Source organism: Nyctibius grandis, chromosome 17 (assembly GCF_013368605.1).
Source record: "Nyctibius grandis isolate bNycGra1 chromosome 17, bNycGra1.pri, whole genome shotgun sequence".
NCBI lineage: Eukaryota > Metazoa > Chordata > Aves > Nyctibiiformes > Nyctibiidae > Nyctibius > Nyctibius grandis.
In genome coordinates this window covers 10,109,381-10,122,507 of record NC_090674.1, presented here as the reverse complement: position 1 = coordinate 10,122,507, position 13,127 = coordinate 10,109,381, and the positions used below count along the sequence as shown (strand labels likewise).

Genomic DNA, 13,127 nt, shown 5'->3' with positions numbered 1-13,127 from the left:
TATTGCTCGGGGACACTTCAGCGCCGAGATGACTTTGCAGCCCCCCCAGAGACCCCCGGTGCCGGAGGGGACGGGGACCCCCAAGTGCACTTAGGGGCAGCCGGGGGGGTACTGGGACCCCCAAGTGCACTTAGGGGCAGCCAGGGGGTGCGGGGGGTCTGGCCAGCACTCAGCCCCCCCCAGGACCCATAGCGCTGGGGCACAGCTGCACCCCCAGACCCGATGTCCCCCAAACCACCCCCAAACATATGGCTGGTCCCCTCAGGGGGGACTTGGGGGTCTTCTTAGGGGCTGCTGGGGGGTGTTGAACCCCCCCAAGGAGCAGACCCAGCCCTGGCGGGGTCCACGCCAGCAGCATCGGGGGGCTCAGCTGGGGTGGGACCCCCCCCCCACCCTGCGCAGGATGCGGCCAGGGACCACCAGGGGTTGGTTGCCAGAGGCAGGATGGGGTCTGGGACCCCCCAGCCCTCCTTAACCCTCGTTAGCAGGGCCAGGCCGCGGTGCCGCTGGGGCGCGGGGGGGGGGAGCAGAGCCGTTAATTACCTCATTGCCAGAGTCCATTAATGCTCCCCCCGGAGCCGGTGAAATGGAGCAACTGCAGCAGGAGAAGTGATGGGGAAGGGGGGGGGGGGGGATAAAATCAATATCAGGGCTGAACCCCTCAGGGAAAGAGGCTGGGGGGGGGCTTAACCCTTCCTTGACCAGCCTAAGAGGGAAACTGAGGCACAACCACCCCATAGGGGAACCTGGGGCGCAGCCACACCTATAGGGGAAACTGAGGCACAGGGAAGCCCACCCTGTTTGGGGGTGGCAGGGGGGGTCAGCACCACGCACGGTCGCTTTTGGGGCGTTGCTCTGCAGCAAGCTGCGGCGCGGGGCTGGAAAAGCTCAAGGTTATAATCTTGTTCCTCAAATTAGATAAAGAAAGAAAAAAAGGGTCATAAATCAGCGCGGGCAGCGCCGAGAGAGACCCCAAGGAGGCGGGTGGGGGGCTCGGCTGGCCGCATCCTGCCCGCACCAGCACCCCCCACCCCAGGCTGGACCCTCGGCCAAGATTTGAGGGTGGACGGTGGGACGGGAGCCATGGGCTGGGGGCAGGATCGGGCCCCTTGTGGGGTTTGGGGGTGGGTTAGAGGCTGGGAGCTGTGGGGTGATGGGGACAGCTCCGGTGTCCTCCGTGCCACATCCAGCCCTGGCCACCTGGCACAGCCACACACCAGCCCCAAGCCCCTCAGCACCCACCGCGGACCCCCCCCCCCGGGGTGCTCCCGCCTCGTGCCTCAGTTTCCCCCGCGACCCCGCTTTCCCCCTTGCTTATCTCAGGTCGCGGTGGGTAACAAAGGAGCTGCCAGGGCCTGGCCTGCGCTGCCCTAATTAGCCAGATGCAATCAATCCAGCTCCATTACGGGTAGATCCAGGTCTCACCCATTACCAAGGCGGCCGGAGAGCCCGGGGAGGGATGATGGAGTGGCCGCTACAGGGCATGCGATAACCCCCCGGCTCCGAGGACGGGGAAGGGAGGGCTGCACCCTTCGAAAGCGGGGGGGGTGGCTTTGTGCTGCCACGTCCCATCGTCAGGGGGGGTCCAGGGGACTCAGGGGGGCTGGGCTGGGGTGTGGGGGGAGCATCCCTGGAGGGGTGCCCAAGGGGGTGCTAAAAAAATCACTCAGGGGGATGGGGACAGGGACATCAGCCCTGAATCCCGGGCACACGTTGTCCCTGTGTCCTGGGCACACATTGTCCCTGCATCCCGGGCACACGTTGTCCCTGCATCCCTGGCACACGTTGTCCCCGCATCCCTGGCACACATGGTCCCAGGCACACATGGTCCCTGCATCCCAGCACCCCTGGCACACCACATCCCCTCCACCTCCTCTTCCCCAGCCACCCCCTCCCCACTCCAAAAAGCCCCTTTTCTCCCCCAAAAGCCCCTTTTTCTCCCCAAAAGCCCCTTTTTCTCCCCAAAAGCCCCCCCGTCCCACCCTGCACCCAGCGGCCCCCCCGGAGCAGGCAGGTCCCAGCACGGGGGGAGAGAGGGACAGTTTTATTATCGACCTGTTTCGCTGCGGGGCGGGCGAGCGCAGGGTGTCCCCACCAGATGGGGACCGGGACGGGGGACCAAAGAGCAGCCAAGCCACGGGGTGTCCCCAACTCCCCCAGGAGAGCCAAGACCCCCCTCTGCTCCTGCAGGGACCCAGCGCTGGGGGGGCTTTCAGCTCTGCCCACCCCATATCAGCCCAGTGCCTCCATCCTGGCACGCTGGGGCAACGCCAAGGAGCTGGGTGGGATAGTCACAACCCAAGGGACATGGCCACAACCCCGGGGGACATGGCCACAACCCCAGGGGACACACCTCGGGGGTCCCCCAGCCCAGCCCTACAGCCCCCAAGGGGGTGGGCTGCCATTTCCCACTATAAATAAGGCTTCAGCCCTCTCCCCCCATGAGGGCATCAGTCCAGGGGGTCTGGTGGGTGGGGGGAGAGGGGCTGGCCCCCCACCCTGGGTGTCCTGGCAGGGTGAGCCGTGTCCCCTGGCAGCGGGGAGGGCAGGGGGAGCAGCGGGGAGCGGAGGGGTGGGGGGGTCCCCGCTCAACCCAGGATGTCCAGGTAGACTGGGGGGGTCTTGACGAGGGCTTGGAGGCGGCTGTGGATGTCCTTGATGGGCCGGCGCTGGTGGGGCTCCCGCTGCCAGCAGCTCTGCATGATGGTGTACACCTCGGAGGGACACGTGCGGGGCCGCTCCAGCTCCCTGCCCTGCGTGATGCACTCGATGGCCTGCGGCGAGAGGGGACGGAGATGGAGTAACCCCCACCCCATGTACCCCCCCATGATGGAGGGGGGATCTGCCACCACCACCCCAACCCGCTCACCTCGGTGTTGGAGAGCTGGTACCAGGGCTGCTTCCCGTAGGTGAAGATCTCCCAGAGCACCACGCCGAAGCTCCAGATATCGCTCTCCGTGGTGAACTTACGGTAGAGGATGCTCTCGGGGGGCATCCAACGGATGGGCAGCATGGTCCTGCCCCCCACCTGCCCGCAACGGGGCCGTCAGCGGGGCAGGGACCCCCTCATTCACCTCCCCCGCCCCAGCCCTGCTCATTAAGTGCCTCCAACTAGATGTAAGAACTTCTTTACGTTGAGGGTGGTGAGGTCTCGGCCTCTTCTCCCAGGCAACCAGCGATAGGACAAGAGGACACAGCCTCAAGCTTGGCCAGGGGAGGGTCAGGTTGGACATTAGGAAGCATTTCTTCTCAGCAAGGGTCATTAGCCATTGGAAGGGGCTGCCCAGAGAGGTGGTGGAGTCACCATCTCTGGAGGGGTTTAAGAAAAGCCTGGACATGGCCCTTAGTGCCCTGGTCTAGTTGCCATGGTGGTGTCAGGGCAATGGTTGGACTCGATGAGCCCAGAGGGCTCTTCCAACCTCAGTGATTCTGATTCTGAGACACTGGCCCAGGTTGCCCTGAGAGGTGGGAGATGCTCCATCCCTGGAGACACTCAAGGTCAAGTTGGATGCGGCTTGGAGCAACCTGTCTAGTGGAAGATGCCCCTGCTCATGGCAGGGTTGGACTAGATGACCTTAAAGGTCCCTTCCCACCCAACAAAGGTCCCTTCCCACCCACCAAAGGTCCCTTCCCAGCCATCCCAGTGTTTGATTCTGATTAAATATGGATGGAGACGGGTTGGGGGGCAGCAGCTAAGAGGGAAAATCACGGAGCTGGAGGAGAAGGAGGGGGCAGCTCACCCGGTAATAGTCGGTGCTGTAGATGTCCCGGGACATGCCGAAGTCCCCGATCTTCACCACCAGGTCGTGGCCCACCAGGCAGTTGCGGGTGGCCAGGTCGCGGTGGACGAAGTGGAGGGAGGCGAGGTAGACCATGCCGGAGGCGATCTGCGTGGCGATGTGCAGCATGTGGCCGAGCGAGAGCTGCCCGCGGGGCTGCCCCGTGCCCTGCTCCAGCATCTTGGCGTCGGGGCCGTGGGACCTGCGGGCGGGGGGTGGGAGAGTGGGTGGGGGGAGTGGGTGGGGGTGCCAGGATGGATGCACACACGTGTGCGTGCACGCAGGGGAAGGGTGAGCACACGTGTGCACGCGTGGCAGGGAAGGGGGTGCATGTGTGTGTGCACATGCACAGGGGAAGGGTGCACACGTGTATGCATGTGTGCCAGGGAAGGGTGTACACATGTGTGTACACGTGTGCCAGGGAAGGGCATGCACATACATGCACATATGCCAGGGAAGGGTGTGCACATGTGTGTACATGTATGCCAGGGAAGGGTGTGCACATGTATGCATATGTGCCAGGGAAGGGTGTACATGTGTATACATGTGTGCCAGGGAAGGGTGTGCACATACATGTGTGCCAGGGAAGGGTGTGCACATATGTGCTCACATGCCAGGGAAAGATGTGCACATGTGTGGGCATGCACAAAGGAAAGGGGTGGTGTACATGTGTGTCGGGGGAGGGTGTGCACATACATGCATGTGTGCCAGGGAAGGGTGTGCACATATATACACATATGCCAGGGAAGGGTGTGCACATGTGTGTACATGTGTGCCAGGGAAGAGTGTGTGCATTTGTGCATGTGTGCCAGGGAAAGGTGTGCACATACATGCACATGTGCCAGGGAAGGGTGTTTATATACATACAAGTATGCCAGGGAAGGGTGTGCACATGTATGCATGTGTGCCAGGGAAGTGTGTGCACATATGTGTGCATGTGTGCCAGGGAAGGGTGTACACGTGTGCGTGCACACAGGGGAAGTGCAGGCACATATGTGCACACATGCCAGGGAAAGATGCACACATATGTGTGCACAGGCAAGGGAAAGGCGTGTGCTTGTGTACGTGCATGGCAGGGAAGGGATATGCACATGTGTGTGCATGCACAGGGGAAAAGCATGGACTTTTATGCAAGTATGCCAGGGTAGAGTGTGCACACGTGTGCATGCACACAGGGGAAGGGCGTGCACATGTGTGCACACATGCCAGGGAAGGGTGTGCACATGTGTGTGCATGCATAAGGGAAAAGCGTGTACTTTTATGCATGCATGACAGGGAAGGGCATGCACACGTGTGTGCATGTACACAGGGAAAGGGCGTGCACATGTGTGCATACAGGGGAAGGGCATGCACGTATGTGCACACATGCCAGGGAAGGGCGTGCACATGTGTGTGCAAGTACACAGGGAAAGGGCGTGCACATGTGTGCACACATGCCAGGGAAGGGCGTGCACATGTGTGTGCATGCACAGGGGAAAAGCATGAACTTTTATGCCCGTATGCCAAGGAAGGGTGTGCACACGTGTGCACACAAAGGTAAGGGCACGCACATGTGTGTACATGCACCCAGGGAAAGGGCGTGCACATGTGTGCACATACATGTGCACGCATGGGGAAAAGCATGTACTTTTATGCACGTATGCCAGGGAAAGGATGTGCCCAGGGGAAGGGCGTGCACACACGTGCACACACACGCCAGGGAAGGCCGTACACGCGTGTGCACACACACCCCCCCCCCTCACGCCAGGCCTGGCTGCGTGCCGGCGGCCAGCACACCCCGCGCCAGCCGTGCCGGGGGGCTCCTGCTCGGCAGAGCCATTAGTGCCAACTCCCATCCCAATAACCATAAACGCTGGCGCTGGGCGCGTGGCCACGAACGCGCCGCCTCTGGCCCAGCCACCCCCCCCCACCCCGGGCTGGCAGCAATACCTGGGGGGGCAATCGCGGGGCCTGCGCTCGCCCAATCGCTCTCGATTAAAGCCTCTCAGACAGCAAATCTAATCAATATTGCAGCGAGGCTGCATTAGCGGGGAGCTGGCGGCGTGATGGAGCTGGGGGGGGGGAAAAAGGGGGGGGGGCACACACATAGGACCCCCCCTCGCCCACCTGAGGAAGCGGTTGAGGTCGCCGTGTTTCATGTACTCGAAGACCATGAGGAGGGGCTCGCCCTCGGTGCACACGCCGTAGAACTTGACGATGTGCTCGTGCTGCAGCACCGTCAGCAGCTCGGCCTCGCGGTGGAAATCCAGCCGGGCGCTCTCTGTCACCTCCTTCAGCGCCTGGCGGCACCCGCGGCGTCAAGCTGGCACCAAGACCCCCCCCCCCCATCATCCCCCCCCCCCGCCCACCTCACCTTCACGGCCACCAGCATCTTCTCCTGCTCCGGGAGGAGGTTGTAGCACTCGGCCAAGAAAACCTTCCCGAAGGCGCCTTCGCCCAGCTCCCACTTGAGCACGATGTCACGGCGCTGCACGTGGTGCACGCCTAGAGGGGGGGACACCCCCACCCATCAGTGCCCCCCCCCACCCATCAGTGCATCCCCACCCTGATTGGGATGCAGGGATGGTGTGTGTCTGGGATGCAGGGACATTGTGTGTCTGGGCCGACATGTGCCTGGCATGCAGGGACAACGCATGTCTGGGATGCAGGGATGCAGGGACTATGTGTGCCAGGGCCAACGTGTGCCCGGGATGCAGGGACCATGTGTGCCTGGGATCATGGGATGCCGGAATGATGTGTGCCCAGGATCCCAGGGTGCAGGGGCCATGTGTGCCCAGGATGCAGGGATGATGTGTGCCCAGGATGCAGGGATGCAGGGATAGTGTGTGCCCAGGATGCAGGGACCAGTGTGCCAGGGATGATGTGTGCCCAGGATGCAGGGACCATGTGTGCCAGGGATGCAGGGACAACATATGTCTGGGATGCAGGGACCATGTGTGCCAGGGCCGGTGTGTGCCTGGGATGCAGGGCCGATGTGTGCCCAGGATCCCAGGATGCAGGGATGGTATGTGCCCAGGATGAGGGAAGCAGGGACAATGTGTGCCAGGGATGGTGTGTGCCCAGGATCCCAGGATGCAGGGACCATGTGTGCCCAGGATGCAGGGATGCAGGAATGATGGGTGCCCAGGATTCAGGGACCATGTGTGCCAGGGACAATGTGTGCTGGGATGCAGGGATGATGTGTGCCCAGGATCCCAGGACGCAGGATGGTGTGTGCCCGGGATGCAGGGACAATGTGTGCCAGGGCTGATGTGTGCCCAGGATCCCAGGATGCAGGGACCATGTGTGCCCGGGATGCAGGGATGATGCTCGGGGACCGCAGGCTGTGTCCCCCCCTCCCACCCCAGCGCTCACAGGCGTCGCAGAAGTACTGGGGGTTCTCGATGAAGTTGCTCTTCAGCCCCTCCAGCTTGCTCTCGGCCGAGGACAAGGGGCTGCTGCCCAGGTTCATGAAGTGCAGGGACATGGCCAGGTCGTCCTCTTGGGCCAGCACGGCCGAGCCTTGCCGGGGGTGGGGACAAGGCCAAGGCCATTGCTGGGGTGTCCCGCAGCTCCCCCAGCCAGCGCAGCCAGTGCCAGGTTCTGCCGAGCATCCCCCCGCCCCGGGCGGCCCCCGGGGGCCAGTCTGCCCCAGCAAACCCATTTACGGGCTGAATCAATTCCAGGAGTGAATTAGCAGCTGCTGCCCGCGCTGCTGGCGGGGACTGGCACCCCTGCACCGTCCCCCTCCACCGTCCCCAGCCACAGTCCCCCTCCCCAGTCCCCATCCACTGATCCCCTCCAGGGTCCCCCTCCACTGTCCTCATCCACCGTCCCCCTCCACTGTCCCCACCATAGTCCCCATCCACCGTCCCCCTCCGTGGTCACCCTCCAGGGTCCCCATCCACCGTCCCCCCCCAGGGTCCCCATCCACTGTCCCCATCCACTGACCCCCTCCAGGGTCCCCATCCACCGTCCCCATCCACCATCCCCCTCCATGGTCCCCCTCCACCGTCCCCCTCCATCATCCCCATCCACCATCCCCATCCAAGGTCCCCATCCACTGTCCCCCCCAGGGTCCCCATCCAGGGTCCCCATCCACCGTCACCCCCCTCCATGGTCCCCCTCCACTGTCCCCACCCCCTGTGCCCATCCACTGTCCCCCCCATAGTCCCCATCCACCGTCCCCCTCCACCATCCTCATCCACTGTCACCCTCCAGGGTCCCCCTCCACCGCCCTCATCCACCATCCCCATCCGGGGTCCCCCTCCATAGTCGCCCTCCACTGTCCCCATCCACCATCACCCCCCTCCACAGTCCCCACCCACACTCCGGTCCCCACAGGGACCATCACCCCACCGCCATATCCCAACCCAAGCACCCGGCACAGCCCCCGGCCACCCCACGGCTGCAGGAACCGGGGTGTCCCCGTGCCGCGGCTCGAGTCCCCCGCGGCACCGGGGGGGACTCACGGTTGATGCCGAACTTGGAGCGGCGCCCGCACTTGTTGAGCACGAGGAGCATGAAGGAGAGGAAGAGGCAGGCGAACACGGCCAGCGCAACGGCCACCGAGATCTGGTGACACCAGGGACGGGGCTCAGGTTGGGGTCCCTTCTCCCAGCCCTCAAGGGGGGACTGAGGTGGCCACACAAGCCCCAGGAGCTGCCACAGGGGAAACTGAGGCACCGGGACTCTGCCCTTCATCCCCAGCACGTGTCCCCAGCCCAAGTGGCTCTGGTTTGGGTGTCACCTAAGGAGTTGTCCCACCCTCGCACGGGTGTCCTTCTCCCCCCCCCAGCCCAAACCATGGCGCATCCCCTCACCCCAAACGTGTGCTCGTCCGTCGTCTCCACGGGCCCCTCCAGCGAGCTGTTCCGGGTGCCTGGGGCAGGGAGAAGGGCTCAGGGTGAGCGTGGGGCAGGGGGTCCCCATCCCCTGGGGTGGCCCCAGCAAGGTGTGTGTGGGGGGTGTCCAGGATGACAACGCTCCTGCAATGAGCATTGGGTGGGGGGGACCCCAGGAGCAGCGCTGGAGGGGGGGATGTGCACAGTTTGGGGGGGCTGGAGCAGGGGGAGCAGCGTGTCCGTCACTCACCCAGCGGAGACAGAGACACTGGTGCAGCCCAAAGGGAGAGAGAAAGGAGAAATTGTTGTTATTGCCCAGGCGAGAGCACCCCATCGCCCCGCTCCCACCCCTGGGGAAACTGAGGCACGGCGGGGCTTGCTCAGAGCAAGCTACAACCCACTTTACACACCGGTGCAAGGAGAGATGTGGCACATCTCCTCCAGTGAGACGGGGTGGGGGGAGCCCCCAGATTGTCCCCTCTGCACCCCACGTTTGCGGGTCCCTACCGGGGATGGGCTCCTCGGGGCTGAAGCTGAAGGGGTTCTCCATGAAGCGGCCCTGGACGCTGCGGGCGGCGGAGCCCAAGGGGTTGCGGACCAGGAGGGTGTAGTTGCCGTTGTTGACGTGCGTGGGGCGGTTGAGCTGGAGGCAGCCGTGGAGGACGGTGGAGTTGGGCTCGTACTCCACGATGCGGGTGTGGATGTAGGGCCCCTCAGCCAGGGCCGTGCCGTTGAAGAGCCAGCGGACGCTGGGCGCGGGGTTCCCGTCCACCGAGAAGGGGATGCACCAGAAGTGCTGCGGGATGGCTTCGTGCAGGAGCAGGATCACGGGGGGGACTGGGGGGGGGACACAGAGCCAGGTGGGTCCCCCACGTCGGACCCCCTCACCCACGCCGGTCCCCTCCGGGCTGCTCACAGGTGACGTTCAGCATCACGCTGTCCTCCGCTGGCCCCGCTGCGTTCTCCGCCCGACACGTCAGGTCTTTGTGGTTGAGGTTGGAGGAGACGTTGCTGAGCTCCAGGACGATCTCCCAGGCCGAGAGCTGCGGGGGGCAGCGGGATGGGGTGAGCAAACACCCCCCCCTTCCTCCCAGAGCTCCTGCATCCCCAGCGAGAGGACGCTGCGGTGGGGACGGTGCTGTGGAGGACCCCAGCGAGGGACCCCAGAGGTGCTGGAGGGACCCCGGCGGTGCTGGAAGGACCTCAACGAGGCTGAGCTTGCCTTGGTGACGACGGCCACCTCGGGTCCCACCTCGGGGAGCACCCACTCGGCGGCGGCCGGCGGCTCGGCGGCGACGCGGCACGTGAGGTTGACGCTGTCCCCTTGGCGCAGCATCACCTCGGGGTGCTCGATGCGGACGGTCGGGGGCTCTGCCAAGAGAAGGGGGTGAGAGGAGCCACCTTCCCCCCCTGTACCCCAACGCTGTCCCAGGAAGCGGGGACAAAGCCAGCACCCAAAGGCAGCGGGTCCCCTGGCACGTACCGCAGGCGCGGAGGGGCTGGCTGCCCAGCGGGACCAGCACGCTGCCCTCCCAGCAGCCCAGCGACTGGTTCCCCAGTTCAGCCCGGTGCCCGGTCTGCCAGAGCTGCAGCCAGCGGAGGCCGCAGGAGCAGTTGAAGGGATTTCCCACCAGGATGCTGAGATGGGGACAGGGAAGAGGACAAGGGGGTCAAAAGGGGCTGCGGTGGCCCCGGGCTCCGACCCCCAGCTGCACCAATCCTGCACCGAGCGCTGCCGGTGCCCCCAGATACACCCAGGGCCAGGTGCCATGCCACACATGCCACCCCGTCCCCACGTCCGTGGCTGTCAGAGCTGCCATCTCGCTGCATCCCTAGCCCTGTCCCCATCTCAGTGTCACCCTGGGGGTGCAGCCCCTCCGCCTGCCCCTGTCTCAGTGTCACCCTGGGGGTGCATCCCCTCCGCCTGCCCCCACCATCACTCACAGCTCTTGCAGGGGCAGATGCTGGAAGGTCTTCCAGGAAAGGCTCTGCAGCGCGTTGGAGGAGAGATTCCTGCAGGGACAGACCCCGTCAGCCACCCCTTCCCCGTCCCACATCACCCCCCCCTTGCTGAGGGTCCACGGAGCAGCACTGTCACTGTCACTGTCACACCATGACCAAGCAAAACCCCCCTCTGCCAGGCTGCCACCAGCCTTCGGGCACCTCCCTGCCACACGTCCCAGGGTCCCCCCCCTGCTCCCTGGGGTTCCCTCCCATACCAGGGCAGCTCGGAGCCCCCCGGGGGGGGGCTGGTGGCTGCCACGCTCCTGTTCCCGATCGATGGTCCCCACTCAGCCCCCCCAGCCCGGCTGATGCGCCGATGGGACCCCATCGATCCTGCCCGGGGACCAGCCACCCCGCACTGGGGCTGAGCACCCGCGGGGATGGGGGGGCTGAGTCCCAAACCTGGAGGGGGGGGTCGTTGGGGGTCGTTGGGGGGGGGATACTCACACATGGCTCAGCCTGGGGGTGTCCAGGAAGGCGTCGGCAGAGATGTGCTGCAGCCCCGACCTGGAGATGGTGCTGGGGGGAGGAAAGGCTGAGCACCCACCTGAGCACCCACACTGGGCACCCACACTGGGCACCCCCAAATCCCCTGCGCCTCCCCACAGCAGGATCAAGCTCTAGGGACCCCCCCCCCGGCCCCGTTTCCCTGCGCAGGGACCCCCACCCCGGGGTGCTCACAGGCTCCTGAGGTCCCGCAGCATCCTGGTGTCAGCCCGGGTCAAGGTCACCAGCGTCGGCTGGTTCTCGATGACGCTGGAAGGAAAAAGAGGGGGGATCGGGGGGGGCAGCCCCAGGACCCTCCCCAGGCCAGGGGGTGTCGGCAAAGTGTGGGGCGAGGGGAGTGGGGGGTCCACAGCTCTGCCCTAAACTGCCAGTGGTTAACTGGGGACTCAGACCCACACCCAGGGGGTTTTGGTCCCACTGACCCCATCCACGCTGAGGGGGTCCCTCCCCATGGATGGGGCTGTGGGGATGGGAGGGACGAGGGGGGCTGGGGCAGGGGGACGGCCGGGGGTCTCTCAGGGCCATCCCCGTCGTCACCCACCCCACCCCGCCAGCCAGCGAACAAAGAGCTGGCAGCGCCCCGCGGCGCAGCGTCCCCCGGCGCCTGGGGGGAAACTGAGGCACGGAGACGTGCCGCAGCCAGCACCCAGCAATGCGGCACGGCCAGGGCAGCGGCGGGGGGGGACGACCCAGGGGTCTGGGCACCCCGATATCACCCAGCACCCTGTACCCCCCCCAGCACCCTCCTCGCCTCTGCTCGCTCCACCCTCCTCTGCCCACCCCACACCCTGGAGCAGGGGGTTGAGCAAGAGCAGAGGAGATCCCCCCCCCAAACCAGCAAATTTGGGGTGCCTCCCACCAGCATCCCAACCCACAGGCCCCAGGACAGGGTGACAACCCCACTGGGGTGGGGACGAGGGGCTCAGACCCCAGCCCTGCCCACCCCATGGGTGCTCCCTGCCCGAGGACCCCGCTGCGCCCTCAACCATCGCTCCCACTGGCATCACGGTGGGAGGGGGCGAAGAGCTGCCCCCAGCCCCTCACTTGCTCCCTAGGGGCGTGCAGCCAGGTGCCCCCCATCTTTGCAGCCCCCAAAGCCTCCCACCAAGCAGCCCCGCTCCCCACAGCCCCATGGCAGACCCAGCCCCATCACCCCGTCCCGAGCTCCGTCACCTCCAGCCCCATCGTGCCCAGCCCCATCACCCCCCGTCCCTCTACCCTGTCCCCAAGCTCCATCACCGCCTTCTCCATCATCCTGTCCCCCAGCCCCATCACCCTCGGTCCCCCTGCCCTGTCCCCAAGCTCCACCACCCCCTGCTCCATAATCTTGTCCCCCAGCCCCATCACCACATCGCTCATCCCCATCACCCCCATCTGGTCCCTCAGCCCCATCACCCCCAGCCCCATCACCACCTCCCCCAGCCCCATCATCACCCCCAGCCCCTCTGACTGGTCCCCAAGCTCCGTCACCACCTTCTCCATCATCCTGTCCCCCAGCCCCATCACCCTTGGTCCCCCTGACCGGTCCCCGAGCTCCATCACCCCCAGCCCCATCATCATCAGCCCCATCATCACCCCCAGCCCCTCTGACTGGTCCCCAAGCTCCATCACTGCATCCCCCAGCCCCATCATCACCCCCAGCCCCACTCACACGTCGGTGAAGCCGCCGGTTCCCAGGAGCCTGGCCAAGCTGTCCACGGTACCGGGCTCCCGGCAGAGCACGGTACCGGCCCGGGGACAGCGGCAGGGCCGGGGACAGGGACCGGCAGCGCCCGGGGCGGGCAGGGACAGGGGCAGGAGCAGCGCGGCCAGGCAGAGCCAGGCGGGCGGCGGCGGCATCGCGGGGCCGGACCCGGGGCTGGACCCGGTGCCGGTCCCGGTGCCGGTGCCGCCCTCCCTCCCTCGCACTTGCCCGGCAGCCCGAGCACGGGGCCGTGCGGGGTTTAAAAGCATCGCAGGGATCGGCCTCCCGGGAGGGGCCGGAGGCTCCCCCCGCCCCGGCACCGCCCCCGGC

General features: G+C 65.6%; 1 protein-coding gene across 1 annotated transcript; it reads right to left on the bottom strand.

The window, feature by feature from the left end:
* Positions 1-2,588: 2,588 nt before the first annotated feature.
* Positions 2,589-12,952, bottom strand: NTRK1 (neurotrophic receptor tyrosine kinase 1). The gene is made up of 16 exons (XM_068415313.1): positions 12,765-12,952; positions 11,288-11,362; positions 11,054-11,125; positions 10,547-10,615; positions 10,086-10,240; positions 9,825-9,973; positions 9,519-9,645; positions 9,110-9,439; positions 8,582-8,658; positions 8,231-8,333; positions 7,134-7,280; positions 6,133-6,263; positions 5,886-6,058; positions 3,741-3,981; positions 2,870-3,028; positions 2,589-2,774 (listed from the first exon to the last, which is right to left on the bottom strand). The coding sequence occupies exons 1-16, from the start codon at positions 12,950-12,952 to the stop codon at positions 2,589-2,591; spliced, it is 2,382 nt and encodes a 793-aa protein (XP_068271414.1).
* Between the last annotated feature and the right edge of the window lie 175 nt (positions 12,953-13,127).